Below are 18,170 nucleotides of genomic sequence, written 5' to 3'. Positions count from 1 at the left end.
TGAGTTTCATATCTATCTCATAAATAATCCCAGCAAATACGCCATTATTTATGTCGAACAAAACTTTAAAACTTTAAAATAGTCAATGAATCACGTGGAATCATTATATAATATTAGCCAAACGAAATATGTCCAATCAATTTGCAGTAAAATATATTTTTTAAAGGTGAATGTGAACCTCCACGAAGAAATAATATATTAGAGGAACCCTAAATTAAAATTTGGGTGATCTCCTTCCCTTCATAGACCCAGTTATTTGTCGTCTCCACGTTCTAATGCCTCTGGTTATTGAGTTCTTATCTTTCTGCAACTAGATAGCTATTCTGAATCGAGATCAAGCATCCTTTGCTTCCATCTTTTAAGATCAAGTTCTCAAAAACATAAATCTTTAGCAGTTCAGACCATTTCCCACTGATGGAGGTTCACATCCCTTCCTTCCCTGTGATCTTAGGTTTCTTCATCTTCTTGTTCATGGTGATAAAGAAAGGAAAAGGATTCAAAAACCAAGACCCAAATTCAAAATTACCTCCAGGACCAAGAAAACTACCTCTTATAGGAAATTTACATAATATGTTAGGTCTACCACATCAAAGTCTCAGAGATTTGTCTAAGATATATGGACCATTAATGCATCTACAACTTGGTGAGATTTCTGCTATTGTTGTATCTTCGCCGAAGATAGCCGAACAGTTCATGAAGACCCACGATCTTGTTTTTTTGAATAGGCCCAGAATTCTTGCTGCAGAGATTATGTCATATAATTGTGCTGGTATAGCATTCTCTCCATATGGTAATTACTTGAGACAACTCCGAAAGATCTTCGTATTGGAGCTCCTAGGTGCTAAGCGTGTACAGGCATTTCGATACATAAGAGAAGAGGAAGTTTCAAATCTCGTTCGAGATCTTTCTTCAATGGCTGGTTCACCCGTTAATCTAAGTGAAAGAATTTTCTCATTAACGAACGATATAACCTCAAGAGCGGCATTCGGCAAGAAATGCAAGGATAAAGAAGGATTTTTGATATGTATGAAGGATGTAGTTAAATTGGCAGGAGGTTTTGGGTTAGCTGATATATTTCCTTCACTAAAGTTCATTCATTTCATTTCTGGTATGAGGCCTAAACTTGAAAGATTACATCATAAGGTAGATAAAATTCTTAATGAAATTATCAATGATCACAAAGAAAACAGATCGAAAATGATTAGAACTGATAAGGGTAATGAATTGGAAGATGACGATGATTTGGTAGATGTACTTCTTCGAGTTCAAGAAAGTGGTGAACTTGAATCCTCAATCACAAACGACAATCTTAAAGCAATCATCTTGGTCAGTATAACACTCTGAAGTTCATTTCTTATCTATATCGATTCTGAAGTTAATGTAGTTTGTGTATTCTCTTCAGGAAATCTTTTCTGCAGGTACTGAAACTTCATCGACTACATTAGATTGGGCGATGTTTGAGATCATGAAAAACCCGAATGTAATGAAGAAAGTACAAGATGAGGTCAGAAGTACCTTCAATGGAAAGAGAGGAATCAATGAAGAAGACATTCAAAAACTAGATTACCTAAAGTTAGTTGTAAAAGAAACTTTAAGATTACACCCAGCCGTTCCGTTGTTACTTCCAAGAGAATGTGGAGAGAGGGTTGAGATTGAAGAATATGAAATACCAACTAAAGCAAAAGTTATTGTGAACGCTTGGGCGATTGGTAGAGACCTGGAATACTGGAATAATGCAGAAAGCTTTGAACCAGAGAGGTTTAATGGCAGTTCTATTGATTATAAAGGAACTAATTTTGAATACATACCATTTGGAGCTGGTAGGAGAATGTGTCCAGGGGTTTCATTTGGTATAGCTAATGTTGAATTACCTCTTGCTCAATTACTATACCATTTTGATTGGAAGCTTCCCAATGGGGTCAACCCAGATGATCTCGACTCGTCCGAGTCTTTTGGAATTAGTCTCAGAAGAAGAAAAGATCTCATCTTAATCCCGACCCCGTTATTTCCTTCATCGACTCCGTAAGATCATGGTCATATATGCTCTCTTGTGAGGAGAATACATTTATGTTCAGATATAGCTTTATGTGTTTAGGTAGTGGTGTAAACTGGGTGGACTACCTGAGCCCTGCCAAGATGTGGTCCGCCTTAGGGGGGCCAGGCTTGTCCGACCGACTATGTATGTGGCTACAGAAACAGCATAACAACTTGTATGTGAACTATATCTGAAATGCTCTTAAGATTTGCAAGTATAGAGATGTGAAATTGTTGGGTGTTAGATCAAAGTTTCCAGATACTTTACCTATCCCTGCACATTGCATACTGGATTCACTGTACAGTTTTCGGGTGGATTTGTTATCCAGTACTCCAAATTTGGCGCACCGGAGTTTCCAGGCTTAATTAACCTATTTGCTTTGTAAAGATCTATAAGCTCATCTATTTCAACTAGTCAAGTCTAAGATTTTTTGGTTAACTAGTTAAAGACTTCAAATTAGTTGGAAATAGAATGTTTAAGTGCAGGTGTAAATATCATATATGCACCATAGAGACTATTCGTTGCCTAGGAAAATAGTCCAAAACATACCGGAACAAAAATAGCGTAGCGATGAGGTATACCCCGAGCGTACTAGACTCACATAATAACGTACTGCATACCGGTACCCGTACTACGTAAGGGAGCGAACCACGCTCCAGGTAACATTCTGTTAGATACCCATGAAATAGAAAGTCATTAGGAGCCATTAAACGGACCGCATTGGGCCATTTCTAGGCCGACACGGCCCGTTGTGAACCATTGAGTGGGAGGTATGCTTGTAGCCTGCAGCATTATTTTGTAGATTGCAACCATGTCATATAATAAGGAGATAAAAATGTTATCCTTTTATAGATTGAAAAATTCTTAAGTACCTTTAATATAATACAATAAAACTTTGCTGATTGACATCTAAAATCCAATCAATTTATAACAAAGAATAAGATATTACTATTTCTCTTTCGAATCTTTCAGAAATGCTCTCCAGCTATGAAAATCTTACAAGTATATCATCACACAAGGCATCTGTTTAGGAGTATTTAATAAGCAACATATCAAAATAATGTCAATGATAAGGACTTAAAGAAAACCTCCATTTAGATCAAGCTTTTCAGACCAAATTTGTTGTATTACCTCCCACCGATAATCTCTCCATGGAGCTCCAACTTCCCTTCTTTCCGATGTTCTTAGCTATCGTTGTCGTCTTATCATTCATGGTGATGATAAAGAAAGCGATTAAGAAATCCAACATCGAAAACAAAAACTCAAAATTACCTCCTGTACCAAGAAAACTACCTCTGATTGGAAACTTGCACCAATTGTTAGGCCTACCACATCATTCGTTAAGAAATTTGGCCAACAAACATGGACCCCTTATGCACCTACAACTCGGCGAGGTTTCTACCATTGTTGTTTCTTCCTCTAAGGTTGCGAAGAAAATCATGAGTACCCATGACCTCATTTTTGCTGATAGAGGTGAAGCTCTTGCTGTTAAAATCATTACCTATGATTATTTAGATGTAGCATTCGCTCCGTATGGTGATTATTGGAGGCATATGAGAAAGGTTTTCGCTTTGGAGCTCTTAAGTGCTAAGAACGTTCTCAAGTTTCGATCAGTAAGAGAAGAAGAGGTCTCAAATCTCATTAAACATGTTTCTCTGAAGACTGGATCAGAGATTAATCTTACTGAGAAAATTTTCTCAATAACAAGTGATATAGTGACCCGGGCTGCCTTTGGTAAGAAATGCAAAGACGGAGAGACATTCGTAACGTCTATGAGGGAGGTAATAGAGATGGGTAGTGGTTTCGCTGTTGCTGATATATTCCCTTCGAAAAAATTTCTTCATGTCATTAGTGGTATGAAGCCTAAATTAGAGAAGCTGCATCAGAAAGTCGACAGGATCCTAGATAATATCCTCAAAGACCATAGAGGGGATAGGACGAGGACTCAAGATAATACGGGTGAATTGGAGGAAGATTTGGTTGACGTACTTATTCGACTACAAGAGAGTGGTGGACTCGAGTTCCCTATCACCACAAACAAACTTAAAGCTGTTATCTTGGTAATACTCCCATTAGCCTATGACTTAAAAATCATATATCATTGATGTATTTGGCATATATGTGCATATACATGTGTGGTGATTAAAACAACAATGTTTGTTATTTCAGGATATTTTTAGTGGAGGGACTGAAACTTCATCAAGTGCAACAGAGTGGGCAATTGCAGAAATGCTAAAACACCCTAGTGTTATGAAGAAGGCACAAAAAGAGGTCAGACAAGTACTCAACAAAAACGGACGAATCGACGAAAGTGAGGTAAAAGAGCTTAACTACATAAAACTAGTTATCAAAGAAACTCTAAGACTACATCCTCCTCTTCCACTCTTACTTCCAAGACAGTCTAGAGAGAAGTGTGAGATTGATGGGTATGTGATACCGATAAATACAAAAGTCATTGTCAATACCTGGGCTATTGGAAGAGATCCTGAATGCTGGAGTGAACCTGACAGTTTTAAACCCGAAAGGTTTGAAAATAGCTCTATTGATTATAAGGGGACTAACTTCGATTACATACCTTTTGGATCTGGTAGAAGGATTTGTCCTGGTGCTGATTTCGGTATAGCAGATATAGAGCTTCTTCTTGCTCAGTTACTATATCACTTTGATTGGAAGCTTCCCGGCGGAATTACGCCCGAGAATCTCGACATGTCCGAGTCCTTCGGTATAACCGTCAGAAGAAAAAACAACTTAAATTTGATTCCTATCCTCTACAGTCCTTCATCTGCTTAGTGTTAGAAATGAAATATGAATATATCTTGTTCTTGTGTTTGAAGATTCAAAGCAAAGAAGTTTGATGGTTATATATTTCTTTCGATTTACTTTCAGAGTATGAGTGAATGTATTATGTGTGCGATTGACATTACTATGTTCAGGTCTATGTGTGTGCCTACAAAACCAATATAACAATGTGTATGTGAACTATATCTGAAGTCTTCTTAAGATTTGCAAATATGGAGATGTGAAATTGTTGTGTTAGATACCCATGAAATAGAAAGTCATTGTTAAGGTATGGGCTACCGGACATTAAAGGGATCGCATTGGGCCGTTTCTAGACCGACACGGCCCGTTGTGAACCATTAAGTTGGAGGTATGTATTGAGCCTGCAACACTATTTTGTAGATTGCAATCATGGTTATACAAATAAGAAGATAAAAATGTTATCCTGTTGACATTTGAAATCCATCAATTTATAACAAAGAACAAGATATTACTATTTCTCTTTTGAATATTTCAGAACACCTCTCAAAATCATACAAGTCACACAAGGCATCTATTTAGTATTTAATGAGCAACATATCAAAATTGAAAGTGTCAACGATAAGGACTTGAAGAAAACCTCTATTTAGATCAAGCTTTTCAGACCAACATTTGCTGTATTACCTACCACTGATCATCTCTCCATGGAGCTCCAACCTCCCTTCTTTCCGATGTTTTTAGCTTTCGTCTTCGCCTTATCGTTCATTATGATGATAAAGAAAGCGATTAAGAAATCCAACATCGAAAACCAAAACTCAAAATTACCTCCTGGGCCTAGAAAACTACCACTGATTGGAAACTTGCACCAATTGTTAGGCCTACCACACCATTCCTTAAGAAATTTGGCCAACAAACATGGACCCCTTATGCACCTACAACTCGGCGAGGTTTCTACCATTGTTGTCTCTTCCTCTAAGGTTGCAAAGGAGATTATGTGTACCCATGACCTCATTTTTGCTGATAGAGGTGAAGCTCTTGCTGTTAAAATCATTACGTACGATTATTCAGATGCAAGTTTTGCTCCTTATGGTGATTATTGGAGGTATATGAGAAAGGTTTTCGCTTTGGAGCTCTTAAGTGCTAAGAACATTCTAAAGTTTCGATCAGTAAGAGAAGAAGAGGTCTCAAATCTCATTAAACATGTTTCTCTGAAGACTGGATCAGAGATTAATCTTACTGAGAAAATTTTCTCAATAACAAGTGATATAGTGAGCCGGGCCGCCTTTGGTAAGAAATGCAAAGACAAAGAAACATTCATAACGTCTATGAGGGAGGTACTAGAGATGGCTAGTGGTTTCGCTGTTGCTGATATATTCCCTTCGAAAAAATTTCTTCATGTCATTAGTGGTATGAAGCCTAAATTAGAGAAGCTGCATCAGAAAGTCGACAGGATCCTAGATAACATCCTCAAAGACCATAGAGAGGATAGAACGAGAACTCAAGATGATACGAGTGAGTTGGAGGAAGATTTGGTTGATGTACTTATTCGACTACAAGAGAGTGGTGGACTCGAATTCCCTATCACCACAAACAACCTTAAAGCCGTTACCTGGGTAATACTTCCATTAGGCTCTGACATAGAAATCATAGATCATTGATTTATTTGGCATATAGGTGCATATACATGTATGGTGATTAAAACAACAACGTTTGATATTTCAGGATATTTTTAGTGGAGGGACTGAAACTTCATCAAGTGCAACAGATTGGGCAATTGCAGAAATGCTAAAACACCCAAGGATTATGAAGAAGGCACAAAAAGAGGTCAGACAAGTACTCAACAAAAACGGACGAATCGACGAAAGTGAGGTGCAAGAGCTTAACTACTTAAAACTAGTTATCAGAGAAACTCTAAGACTACATCCTCCTCTTCCACTCTTAGCTCCAAAACAGTCTAGAGAGAAGTGTGAGATTGATGGGTATGTGATACCGATAAGTACAAAAGTCATTGTCAATGCTTGGGCTATTGGAAGAGATCCTGAATACTGGAGTGAACCTGAGAGTTTTAAACCCGAAAGGTTCGAAAATAGCTCAATTGATTATAAGGGGACTAACTTCAATTACATACCTTTTGGATCTGGTAGAAGGATTTGTCCTGGTGCTGATTTCGGTATAGCAGATATAGAGCTTCTTCTTGCTCAGTTACTATATCACTTTGATTGGAAGCTTCCCGACGGAATTACGCCCGAGAATCTCGACATGTCCGAGTCCTTCGGTATAACTGTCAGAAGAAAAAACAACTTAAATTTGATTCCAATCCTCTACAGTCCTTCATCTGCTTAGTATTAGAAATTGCATTATGTATACATAATATTCTTGTGTTTGAAGATCCAAAGCAGAGAAGTTTGATGTATATATACTTCTTTCGATTTACTTTCAGAGTATGAGTGAGTCTGTTATGTGTGTGAGTGCTACGTTTCCATAAAACTGTTCATATGAAAGAAATAGTAATGTTGTGAAAACCTTTTCTTGTTAGCCAAATTTATAGTACTACCCTCCTACTGATTTTCTCTCAATGGATTCCAGCTTCCCCTCTTTTCTCTGTTCTTAACTTTCATCACCGTCTTATCGTTCATGGCGATACTACGAAAAGCGATGAAGAAACATGTTAACTTAAAGTAACGTTTTACGTGTCTAACACGGGTTTGCACAAATATAGACAAATGTACATACTAAAAATATCACATTTTTAGGCAACTTCAATTTCTCTCATCTCATCCTGTTTTCTTTAGCTTTCATTGTCATTGGATCATAGTGAGCTTTTTTTATATAGATGAAAATGATAGAAGGTAACCATCCTAAAAGTTCAACCAAATATAGAATACATATTATAGATAAAAAAGGGATTTGCCCACACATTATACAGAAGTCTATGACACATTGATAGAAAGCAAGTTTTACCATCAAATATAAACAAACAAAATAAAGATACTCACCAAGTCAATGATAAATTACTATAACCAATTCTTGCAGTTTACGAAAGCAAAACGGTAGAAACTGTTTAATGGTCTTATCAACAAATCGAATAGTCGATGAAGGTGATATTTTTTGAGTAAGAGGAAAACACTTACTGTCTATACGTGGCCGTGGAAGATGTCACTTTGGAAGGTGTTCTTGAAAGAAAAAAAAAATCAGGTTTTGTTAAGGCTCCAATGTGTAATCAACCTGCTCTCTCCCAAGTTAGAGTTACTACCCACTTCCGAATAGCTTACTTTTAGCTACGGTTCTTAGGTAAAACTGTCGATAAACCACAAAACCAGTACATGTAGCAAATCCGTTTGAATTGATAGGATCAAGAAATTGTTAGAAACAAATTTGGAATGGTGGGTAAACCATCAGTAGAGCATAGACGATACCTATAGAGAATTGAATAATTGCAGTATTTAGCATGGTAAGTACCACATTTTTTACTTTAATATGAGACTTTGTCACTAATTCATTACTTTTAGCCACAATAAAGATATCCGATTTTTCATATAATAATGTGATAAAAAAGGATGTCATTACAAGAATAGTATGAAGCCAATTGCAACAAGATTTTCATGAGATTTTGTCATTAATTCATTACTTCTGCGCCTAAAACTCGGCCAGGTTTCTGCTACCGTCGTTTCTTATCCAAAAATAGAAGGCTTAGTTACCAACACATATGGTTTTCATTTCGCCGGTAGAGGCGAAGTTCTTGCTGCTAAAATTTTAACATACAACTATACCGATATGGATTTCTGTCCTTATGGTGATTATTGGAGACAAACGAAAAAGACTTTCATCTTGGAACTCTTAAGTACTAAATGAGTACAGTTTTTCAAGTCAATTAGGGAAGAAGTTTTGAATCTTATTTGAAACATTTCTCTAATGGCTGATGTATCTCTTATAAATCTTACTGAAATGAACTCCAATCCCATCTGAATCAGCTACGCAGACGAGTTAGACTCACGAATCATATAAACACAAACATTTTGAATCTGACTCTGAGTCATTTCAGATCTCCAGTTAGATTTCCCATCAAAAATTGAAAAAAGAAGTCTTATTAGTTATCTATATGATCTTATCCGAAAGACGTTTGAACACAAATTTGCACTTTGAACAGAATATATTCAATGTTGGGACTGAATAATCGTCAACAACAGTAGAATGGGCAATGACAGGACTAATGAAAAGCCCAATAGTCATGAAGAAGGCACAAGCTGAAAGCGGACATATTCTAAACCAAAAAGAGAAGATCGACAAGAGTGGGCTTCATAGATTAAACTACTTAAAATTTAGTAGTAGTCGCAATGACAAATAACCCGTAGCAAACGAGCTTTAACTATGACAAAAAAACCTGTAGCACTTTATCAATGACAAATAACCTGTAACCAATAGCGACGTCGCAAATGGCTTTATCTATGTCGTGTATACAACTTTGCCTGTTGCAACTGCATCTGTTGGAAGTGTTTTTTCAACTATGAAGTTAGTTAAGACAGACTTAAGAAACAAGATGGCTGACCTGTGGTTGAATGGTAGTTTAATAGTCTTTATTGAAAAAGAAGTTTTTAGTCAAATCGACAACGAGTCGATTATGAGAATATTTCAAAACATGAATTCTCGTGTATGTCAACTGCGTTTGTAATCCTCGATGTATTAATATTATTAATGAATATAAGTATTTTGTTAATTTCTGTGTCTGCAAAAAAAAAATTGATATATAATTTCGCACCCCCTAACACTGAAATCCAGAGATAGAGACTCACTGAATTGCAGTAACCAGGCCGCTTCTCTTTCATTCCTTTTGTGTCTAGTATTCAGATAACAAAAACATCACCTATTATGAACTACCAAGGAATTATGAGACAGGTGATGCATGCTTTAACCAGTATAAATTTTTTTTTTTTTTTTTAAATTGACTACGAAACTTTATTATTTATACTTCAACAATAACCTAAGTTCAATAAATCTACGAAACTTTATACTAGTTGTTAACTACTAGTATAAAGTTGTATCATACATAACCTCACCTTAGAGAAGTTCAATAAGCATCATCACTCTGTAGGTGACACTATGATTAGCAAAAGTGATGTGATAGGAATGCAGTCACTTGGTAGTGATCAGCAAAATTGGTGTGTCTACCATTATTAACTAATTAATTAGATAATAAAGACCTATTAGTTCAAAGTCTTTGAACTTAATTATCAATTCAATATAATGATCAATGAAAGATAGGGAAATCGGATCAAGTTGTCACCGATTAAAACACATTAACAAAAACTTCTCATTTCTTTCCCCAAGTGGAAAATCCTGATGCAAATTTTGTAGTGCCAATGTCGTATTTGATTGTTCTTTTCTGCTTAAACTTGATTCTTGTTAATAATAATTTCAAAGAACCTTACGTTGTCATTAGTCTCAATAACATTTTAATAGTACGTTGGTCGTCAGAAAGAAATGACTTAAAAATTAATTAACATTAAACAAAAATAAGAATTAGTTTAAAATTTTCTGGAGTTGTTATCTATTTCCCGATAAAAGAAAAAGATAAAAACCAAAGTCCAAATTTTTAAGTAGACCTTCAAAATATATTAAAACCCGGTTCCATTTCTTTAAACTCTACTGATTAATTATTAATTAATCATCAAGCTCTATAAAATGCACCCAAGTTCTCATCAACCATGCAAATAACTAACATCAATTCTATAATCCATCATGGAACACCATTTCCCCACCTTCACTTACCTACTCTCAAGTTTCATGATCTTCATCTTCTTCTTCTTCAAGGTGATGATCAAGATCAAAGCAAAAAAGCAGAGATCAAAAACCAAAAACCCATACTTAAAATCCCCACCAGGACCAAGAAAACTACCATTTATAGGTAACTTGCACCAAATATTAGGCCTACCTCATTCTTCTCTCAGAGATTTAGCCAACAAGTATGGTCCTCTTATGCACCTAAAACTCGGCGAGGTTTCTGTTATCGTAGTTTCTTCTCCAAAGATAGCTAAAATGATTATGAACACAAATGATCTTCATTTCGCCGATAGAGGTGAAGTTCTTGCTGCAAAAATTTTAACATACAATTATACAGATGTGGGTTTCTGTCCTTATGGTGATTATTGGAGACAAATGAAGAAGATTTTCATATTGGAACTCTTAAGTACTAAACGAGTACAATTTTTCAAGTCAATTAGGGAAGAAGAAGTTTTGAATCTTATTCGAAACATTTCTCTAATGGCTAATGGGTCTCTTATAAATCTTACTGAAATGGTTTACTCATCTACTGGGGATATAACTTGTAGAGCTGCTTTTGGTAACAAATGTGAAGATAAAGATGAGTTTTTATCATTAATGATCGACGCGACCCAAATGGCGGGTGGGTTTACGATTGGTGATTTATTTCCTTCATATAAGTTTCTTCATTTAATCAGCGGAGTTACGCGTAAATTGGAGAAGATATATAAAAAAGTTGATAGGATACTAGACAATATTGTCAAAGATCACTATCAAAGAGAGAATAAGACTGCTATGGTGAGTGAAGATTTACTAAGTGTTCTTTTAAGGATTCAAGAGAGCAATGAACTTGATGTTCCAATTACCATCAACAATGTCAAAGCAGTTATCTTGGTAAGAACATAGTTTCATGTGTTTTTTTTATTTTTCAGGAAAGTGATCCGAAGACCCAATTTTAAACTTTTCTTTTTTTTAGTTAAAATGACGAGTTATATTTTTTTTGTTGAAGACGCAAATTTTATATATTTTGTTAAAAATCCAAATACTTGCGTTTTGTTTGGTTAAAAACAAAATATTTTTTACAAAGGTGTTGTAAGGTATTGCAATGCGTTTCAAAGCTATTGTAAGGTTTCGCAAGGCGCTCCAAAGCAGTTGTAAAGTTATCGCAAGGCGTTGCAAATTTGTCACCAGACGTTGCAAAGCTATCGTCAGGCGTTGCAAAGTTGTAGCAAGGCGTTGCAAAGCTGTCACAAGGTGTTGCAAATTAAAAAAGTACTCAGGGAGCTGAAGACTAGAAAAATTGACTGATCCTTTTTAACCAAAATCCAAATTTTTTAGGGAGTTTTGGCCTAATTTCCCTTTTCAATGTCTGAAACTGACTCGCTTAAGTTTGATTCGTCTGAATCTGACTCATTTAAGTTTAGCTAGTTTTGATCAGTGTCTTTCGGAGACAATGGGCTTCTAATGTAGACATATTTTATGTCCAACTTAATTGCATACACATCCCATCTGAGTCAGCCATCCAGATGAATTAGACATACAAGTCAGATAAGACACAAACATTTTGAAATTTGACTCGAGTCATTCAGATCTCCAGCTAGATTTCCCATAAAAAAATTGAGACAAAAATCCTTATCTATTTATCTATATGATGTTGTCCAAAGGACATTTTAACACAAATCAGCACTCTGAACAGGATGTATTCAATGCTGGGACTGAATCGTCATCGACAACAGTGGAATGGGCAATGACCGAACTAATGAAAAACCCAAGAGTCATGAAGAAGGCACAAGCTGAAATTAGACATGTTCTAAACCGAAAAGAGAAGATCGACGAGAGTGAACTACATGGATTAAACTACTTTAAACTAGTTATCAAAGAAACCCTAAGATTACACCCACCTGTTCCACTTTTACTCCCTAGACAATGTAGAGAGAACTGTGAGATTGATGGGTATCCAATACCATTAAAAACGAAAGTCATTATTAACGCTTGGGCAATCGGAAGAGATCCAAAATATTGGAGTAATGCTGAGAGCTTTGAACCAGAGAGGTTTGAGAATAGTTCTATTGATTATAAAGGGACTAACTTTGAATATATACCATTTGGAGCAGGTAGAAGGATGTGTCCTGGTATTTCATTTGGTATAGCTAATCTTGAGCTTCAACTTGCTCAACTATTATACCATTTCGATTGGAAACTCCCCTCTGAGACCACCCCAAATGATATAGACATGTCTGAATCCTTTGGAATGGCTCTTCGACGAAAGAACAATCTTTACCTTATACCTATCCCATATAGTCCTCCGACAAACATAAGATAGTTCGTCTGACATGATACTTATTCTGGTTCAAGTGATCGATCAAAAGCAGGAGAGTTATAAGTAATTAAGTTTGATTTCGTATCTTGTTTTACTTTTAGGGAACTTATGGTTCATTTTATGTGATAACGACCTTACTCTGTTTGAAAAAAAAAATGAGCAAATTATGTCCTCTCTAGTTTGATGTTGTCAAGTTTGCCATGATAAAGTCTGATACTTTCACGGGGAAATCATGTGGCATTTGGTCACTTAAAGATAAGGTTTTGGCTAGATCGAACTACTTGAATTTGGGACCATTAAACCCGTCACAAATATGAACAAGTTTTGACAACATAAAATTGTCTTAGACACTTATTTGCCACAGATAAAGCTCCAGCTCTTATCTGTTGTCAATTTTTTAGGTTCCACTAGTAGCTGTCTTAGTTGACACATATCAAGCTGTCCCAAAATTATGTTTCAGAAGAGATAAGGCTTTTAAAGATGATTTCTAGCCGTCCCTTTTACCACCGGGTCTTTAATGTTTATTAGTTGCACTGATGCAGGATAATAATCATGTCCATGTCGAAACCTACCATAATATCATGAAATACTCAACCAGGAGCCCCTAGGTAATACTAATAGTATCACACTTCTAGAGAATTTAAATTAGCGACAACTCTTTACTTTAAAATTTGAACTGTTGTTAATGTTGGGTGGTCTTGGGCCTCTCTTATCCCAAAAGCTAGCTCAAGAGGTAAGGCTCCTCCCACACTTATTAACACACCCTCTGCCCCTTCCACAACCAATGTGGGATTAACCTAATAGTTAAAACCACAAAACTGTCATTAAAAATCATAAGTTCTAAAAAAAAACTTGACAGAATTAGAGAGAAGAGATAATTCTTATTCTATACTCATTGTTGATTACAACCAAAATATATATGGAGTCTCATAGTCACTTTATTAGGTAAGAAGACTATCTAAGATAAAATTAGAGAGAAGAGATAACTCTTATTTCATATTCATTGTTGAGACCATGTTTCCCAAATTTTGCCCCATTAATTCAAATGCACTAAGATCGCCCAAAAGTGATGAAGAAGGCACGAGCCGAGGTCAGGCACGAGCCGAGGTCAGGCACGAGCCGAGGTCAGGCGCGAGCCGAGGTCAGGCAGGTTTTAAATAGAAAAGGAAAGATTGATGAGAGTGAATTACAAGATGTAATCGACTTATAGACAATGCTACTTTTCTAATAAATTTGTATAATATAATAAAATTTTCCTGATTGAGATATGAATCCCAATGTATTTATAATAAGGAATAAGATAATACTACTTGTCTTTCGACTCTCTCGAGATGCATGCACCTCAGAAAGTCATAGAAATATCACACAAAGCATCTATTCGGCATATAATAAGAAAGACATCAAAATTGATGAAAACATTTATTGAGATCAAGCTTTTAAGACCAAATTTTGTTGCATTACCTGCTCTCAGTAATCATCTCACCATGAAGCTCCAACTTTCCTTCTTTTCTTTGTTCTTAGCTTTCACCTTGGTCTTATCATTCACGGTACTAACAAAGAAAGCAATGAAGAAATCCAACATCGAAAACCAAAACTCAAAATTACCTCCAGGGCCGAAGAAACTACCTATAATTGGAAACCTGCACCAATTGTTAGGCCTACCACATCATTCCCTCAGAGATTTGGCCAAGAAACATGGTCCTCTTATGCACCTAAAACTCGGCGAAGTTTCTGCCATTGTAGTCTCTTCCTCTAAGGTTGCCAAGAAGATAATGAATACCCATGACCTCATTTTTGCAGATAGAGGTGAAGTTCTTGCCGGTAAAATCATAACTTACAATTATTCGGATGTAGCTTTCGCTCCTTATGGTGATTATTGGAGGTATATGCGGAAGATTTTTGCTTTAGAGGTCTTAAGTGCTAAGAACGTCTTGTCCTTCCGGTCTTTAAGAGAAGAAGAAGTGTCAAATCTCATTAAACATATCTCTTTGAAGACTGGATCAGAAATCAATCTTACTGAGAAAATTTTCTCACTAACAAGTGATATAACTACCCGAGCAGCCTTTGGTCAGAAATGCAAAGATAAAGAGATATTTTTATCGTCCATGAAGGAGGCATTACAGATGGGTGGTGGTTTCGACATTGCTGATATATTCCCTTCGAAAAAATTCCTTCATGTCATAAGTGGTCTGAAGCCTAGATTAGAGAAATTGCATCACAAGATCGACAGGGTTCTTGACGAAATCCTCAAAGACCATAGAGGGAATCTGACGAGGACTAAAGATAGCACGGGTGATTTGGAGGAAGATCTCGTTGACGTTCTAATTCGAATTCAAGAAAGTAGTGAACTTGAATTCCCTATCACTACAAACAACCTGAAAGCTGTTATCTTGGTAATACTAACTCCTATTAGGCTAAACATTTAAAGATCGTTGCATTATTCGATATCCCTATGCAATTAGAGATCATAGAACTATCATAACTCGAGTACCTTTTCAAAATCACCGCCGTGAATGATGACCTAGATATATGTATAATCTAAATACCAGTATATTTGTTATTTCAGGACATTTTCAGTGGAGGAACTGAAACTTCATCAAGTACAATAGAGTGGGCAATGGCAGAGATGCTGAAAGACCCGAGAGTTATGAAGAAGGCACAAACCGAGGTAAGACAAGTACTCAACAGAAATGGAAGAGTCGACGAAAATGAGGTAAAAGAGCTAAGTTACATAAAACTAGTTATCAAAGAAACTCTAAGACTACACCCTCCACTTCCACTATTACTCCCACGACAATCTAGAGAGAAGTGTGAGATCGACGGGTACATAATACCGATAAATACGAAAGTCATTGTCAATGCTTGGGCAATTGAAAGAGATCCGGAATACTGGAGTGATCCTGAAAGCTTCAAACCAGAGAGGTTTGAGAATAGTTCTAATGATTATAAAGGGACTAACTTAGAATACATACCATTTGGAGCGGGTAGAAGGATTTGTCCTGGTATTGATTTCGCTGTAGCAAATATGGAGCTTGTTCTTGCTCAACTACTATATCACTTCGATTGGAAGCTTCCCGATGGAATTAAGCCCGAAGATCTTGACATGTCCGAGACCTTCGGTATGACTGTCACAAGAAAAAACAACTTAAATTTGATTCCTATCCTTTATGGTCCTTTACTTGCTGAGTGACATTATTATTGCAAGAAAAAACATATGTATAAATCTTGTTCTTGTGCCAAAGACCAAAAAATGTGAACTTTGAGGCATATTTCTTTTGTTTTCCTTTCAGGGGTTGAGTGCATGTATTATGTGTTAATGTTTATGTGATATAGTTATGTTTTTGGGTGACAAAACAATTTAGACATCGAAGACGACCCTGGATTCGCAACAAATCTTTCATAAGTTGGGAAGAGGGAACCCTAGGCGTCATACACACCAATGAGGTTTGTCGAGTGACTTTGCATCACTCAACTAAAAAGTCCAACCACATCTAAAATACAGATTAGGGATAGAAATGTGATCTGCCCACACAGTTTTGACATAAGCATAGAGAGCAACTTTTACAATAATAAAGATAAACAAAAATATGAAGATACTCAGAAAGTCAATGATATATTTATATAATCAATTATTGCCATTTTCAAAAAGAAATAGGTTGAAACTGTCTAATAGTCCTATCCACAAATGGAAAGAAGTGATATTTTCGAATAACATAAAAAAACAGAGACAGTTTTTATGTGGTCATGGAAGGTGTCCTTTTCTTTATACTAGAGGGATTCTTGAAAGGGAAAAATTCAGGTTTTATAAAGTTTCTTATGTGTATTCAACCTGCTGCTCCCAAGGTAAAACTCTTACTCACTTCAAAATAATTTTCTTTCAGCTACGGTTTTCAGATAAACTGTCGCTAAATCCATTCGAATTGGCAAGGATCAAGAAACTTGTTTGCAATGAAATGGTAGGTAAACAAATGGAATAACATATATGATACCTATCGCGGAATAGAATTGAATAATGGTAGTTTAGTGTGGTAAATACCATGCTTTTGACTTTATTTTGAGATTTCCTGTACGCACATCTCACATTTTATGAAGCTTAAGTTTCCGTTATTAAGTCACCAATGCTTAGCTTTATCATAAAATTATGCTAGTGAGTATCAAAAGGTCTAACCAATATTAGGATATGAATTAGAGATGGAAATAATTTTTACTTTCATAAAAAGCCGATAGATAATAAAATAACTATCCACCTTGAAAATATTTTAGTCTGTTTATTTTTGTATGACTTTGAGACACATACAATCTCTGTCATTTGAAAGAAAGAGAAAAACTCAAAATTAAATGCCACTTGGGCCACTTGCAATGTCTATGTCAAAGTGTTCGAATTGAATTGTAAATAGAGAGAAAGACGAGTCTTAACAGAATCCCGTATTATTGTTGTGGGACAAAGCAATGTCGTTATAGGTGTTCTTTTCCTGCTTAAACTTTAATCATTACTTTCAATAACAACCTAATTTCAGATTGTGAAGAGGATGTTCCGCTAACCTAGTGCCTTACGTTATCTATTTGCTTACTCCATCTTCATTCTTCACTTTAGTAATAATACATCAACCAACTGCGAAAATACACAAAGCAAGACGGGTTAATGGAAAATCAAGGGTATCAGAGATAAAAGATTAAAAACCCATACTCCAAATCCCCAGCAGGACCAAGAAAAGTACCATTCATAGGCAACTGGGCTTATCTCATTTCTCTCTCAGAGATTTAGCCAACAAATATGATCCTAGAGAGAAGAGGACTTGAATTTTTCAATTACATGCAACAACCTGAAAGCGGTAATCTTGGTTAGTATACACTTAAACTTAAAATTTCTTATGAAAATACCTATCAGAATATGTGTCTTTAATGTTTATTTGTTATCTTCAAGACATTTTCTCTGCAGGGCGTTCTACTGCATCAGCAGTAGAAGAATGGGCAATGTCAGAAATGCAGAAAAGCCGAAGACTGATGAAGAAGGAATAAGCTGAGGTCAGACAAATTTTCAATAGAAAAGGAAAGCCCCTCTTACTCCCAAGACGGTCCAGAGAGGTCTAATGGTTGTTCTATTGATTATAAGAAGAGTAACTTTGAGTATATTCCATTAGGGGCTGGTGGAACAAATGGCCAATGTGTCCTGACATTGCTTTTAGTATAGCAAATGGTGAAGTTCTGCTCCCAAATGGAACAGAACAAGAAGATCTAGACATGTCCAAGACTATTGAGAACCGTCAAAAGGAAAGGCGATTTATACCTGATTCCCATCCA

At 36.0% G+C, this 18,170-nt stretch overlaps 5 protein-coding genes across 5 annotated transcripts; all 5 read left to right on the top strand.

Annotated features, from left to right (window-relative positions):
- Positions 1–62: 62 nt before the first annotated feature.
- Positions 63–2,278, top strand: LOC147552376 (desmethyl-deoxy-podophyllotoxin synthase-like). Its single transcript, XM_086672439.1, has 2 exons — positions 63–1,326; positions 1,403–2,278. Exons 1-2 carry the CDS (start codon positions 415–417, stop codon positions 2,024–2,026), a joined length of 1,536 nt encoding a protein of 511 aa, XP_086528565.1. The 5' UTR covers positions 63–414; the 3' UTR covers positions 2,027–2,278.
- A 606-nt stretch (positions 2,279–2,884) lies between these two features.
- On the top strand, positions 2,885–5,045 carry LOC147552375 (desmethyl-deoxy-podophyllotoxin synthase-like). Its single transcript, XM_086672440.1, has 2 exons — positions 2,885–4,095; positions 4,205–5,045. The coding sequence occupies exons 1-2, from the start codon at positions 3,187–3,189 to the stop codon at positions 4,823–4,825; spliced, it is 1,530 nt and encodes a 509-aa protein (XP_086528566.1). The 5' UTR covers positions 2,885–3,186; the 3' UTR covers positions 4,826–5,045.
- Positions 5,046–5,340: 295 nt separating this feature from the next.
- Positions 5,341–7,333, top strand: LOC147552374 (desmethyl-deoxy-podophyllotoxin synthase-like). Its single transcript, XM_086672438.1, has 2 exons — positions 5,341–6,405; positions 6,515–7,333. The coding sequence occupies exons 1-2, from the start codon at positions 5,497–5,499 to the stop codon at positions 7,133–7,135; spliced, it is 1,530 nt and encodes a 509-aa protein (XP_086528564.1). The 5' UTR covers positions 5,341–5,496; the 3' UTR covers positions 7,136–7,333.
- Positions 7,334–10,476: 3,143 nt separating this feature from the next.
- Positions 10,477–13,047, top strand: LOC147552373 (desmethyl-deoxy-podophyllotoxin synthase-like). The gene is made up of 2 exons (XM_086672432.1): positions 10,477–11,443; positions 12,246–13,047. Exons 1-2 carry the CDS (start codon positions 10,529–10,531, stop codon positions 12,870–12,872), a joined length of 1,542 nt encoding a protein of 513 aa, XP_086528558.1. The 5' UTR covers positions 10,477–10,528; the 3' UTR covers positions 12,873–13,047.
- Positions 13,048–14,140: 1,093 nt separating this feature from the next.
- On the top strand, positions 14,141–16,223 carry LOC147552372 (desmethyl-deoxy-podophyllotoxin synthase-like). The gene is made up of 2 exons (XM_086672431.1): positions 14,141–15,262; positions 15,436–16,223. Exons 1-2 carry the CDS (start codon positions 14,201–14,203, stop codon positions 16,057–16,059), a joined length of 1,686 nt encoding a protein of 561 aa, XP_086528557.1. The 5' UTR covers positions 14,141–14,200; the 3' UTR covers positions 16,060–16,223.
- Positions 16,224–18,170: the final 1,947 nt, after the last annotated feature.

This window comes from Eschscholzia californica, unplaced genomic scaffold (assembly GCF_041429995.1).
Source record: "Eschscholzia californica isolate CP2 unplaced genomic scaffold, dmEscCali1.0.p SCAF_3, whole genome shotgun sequence".
NCBI classification, from domain to species: domain Eukaryota; kingdom Viridiplantae; phylum Streptophyta; class Magnoliopsida; order Ranunculales; family Papaveraceae; genus Eschscholzia; species Eschscholzia californica.
The sequence above is the reverse complement of the archived record's forward strand: the minus strand, read 5'-3'. Positions and strand labels throughout refer to the sequence as shown.

What these genes read in the sequence shown, in the direction of transcription:
- LOC147552373 (XM_086672432.1), top strand. Translation starts at nt 10,529, where the DNA reads ATGGAACACCATTTCCCCACCTTCACTTACCTACTCTCAAGTTTCATG. An exon ending in ATGTCAAAGCAGTTATCTTG is followed by an intron (nt 11,444 to 12,245) that starts GTAAGAACATAG and finishes CACTCTGAACAG; the next exon opens with GATGTATTCAATGCTGGGAC.
- LOC147552372 (XM_086672431.1), top strand. Translation starts at nt 14,201, where the DNA reads ATGCATGCACCTCAGAAAGTCATAGAAATATCACACAAAGCATCTATT. An exon ending in ACCTGAAAGCTGTTATCTTG is followed by an intron (nt 15,263 to 15,435) that starts GTAATACTAACT and finishes TTGTTATTTCAG; the next exon opens with GACATTTTCAGTGGAGGAAC.
- LOC147552374 (XM_086672438.1), top strand. Translation starts at nt 5,497, where the DNA reads ATGGAGCTCCAACCTCCCTTCTTTCCGATGTTTTTAGCTTTCGTCTTC. An exon ending in ACCTTAAAGCCGTTACCTGG is followed by an intron (nt 6,406 to 6,514) that starts GTAATACTTCCA and finishes TTGATATTTCAG; the next exon opens with GATATTTTTAGTGGAGGGAC.
- LOC147552375 (XM_086672440.1), top strand. Translation starts at nt 3,187, where the DNA reads ATGGAGCTCCAACTTCCCTTCTTTCCGATGTTCTTAGCTATCGTTGTC. An exon ending in AACTTAAAGCTGTTATCTTG is followed by an intron (nt 4,096 to 4,204) that starts GTAATACTCCCA and finishes TTGTTATTTCAG; the next exon opens with GATATTTTTAGTGGAGGGAC.
- LOC147552376 (XM_086672439.1), top strand. Translation starts at nt 415, where the DNA reads ATGGAGGTTCACATCCCTTCCTTCCCTGTGATCTTAGGTTTCTTCATC. An exon ending in ATCTTAAAGCAATCATCTTG is followed by an intron (nt 1,327 to 1,402) that starts GTCAGTATAACA and finishes TATTCTCTTCAG; the next exon opens with GAAATCTTTTCTGCAGGTAC.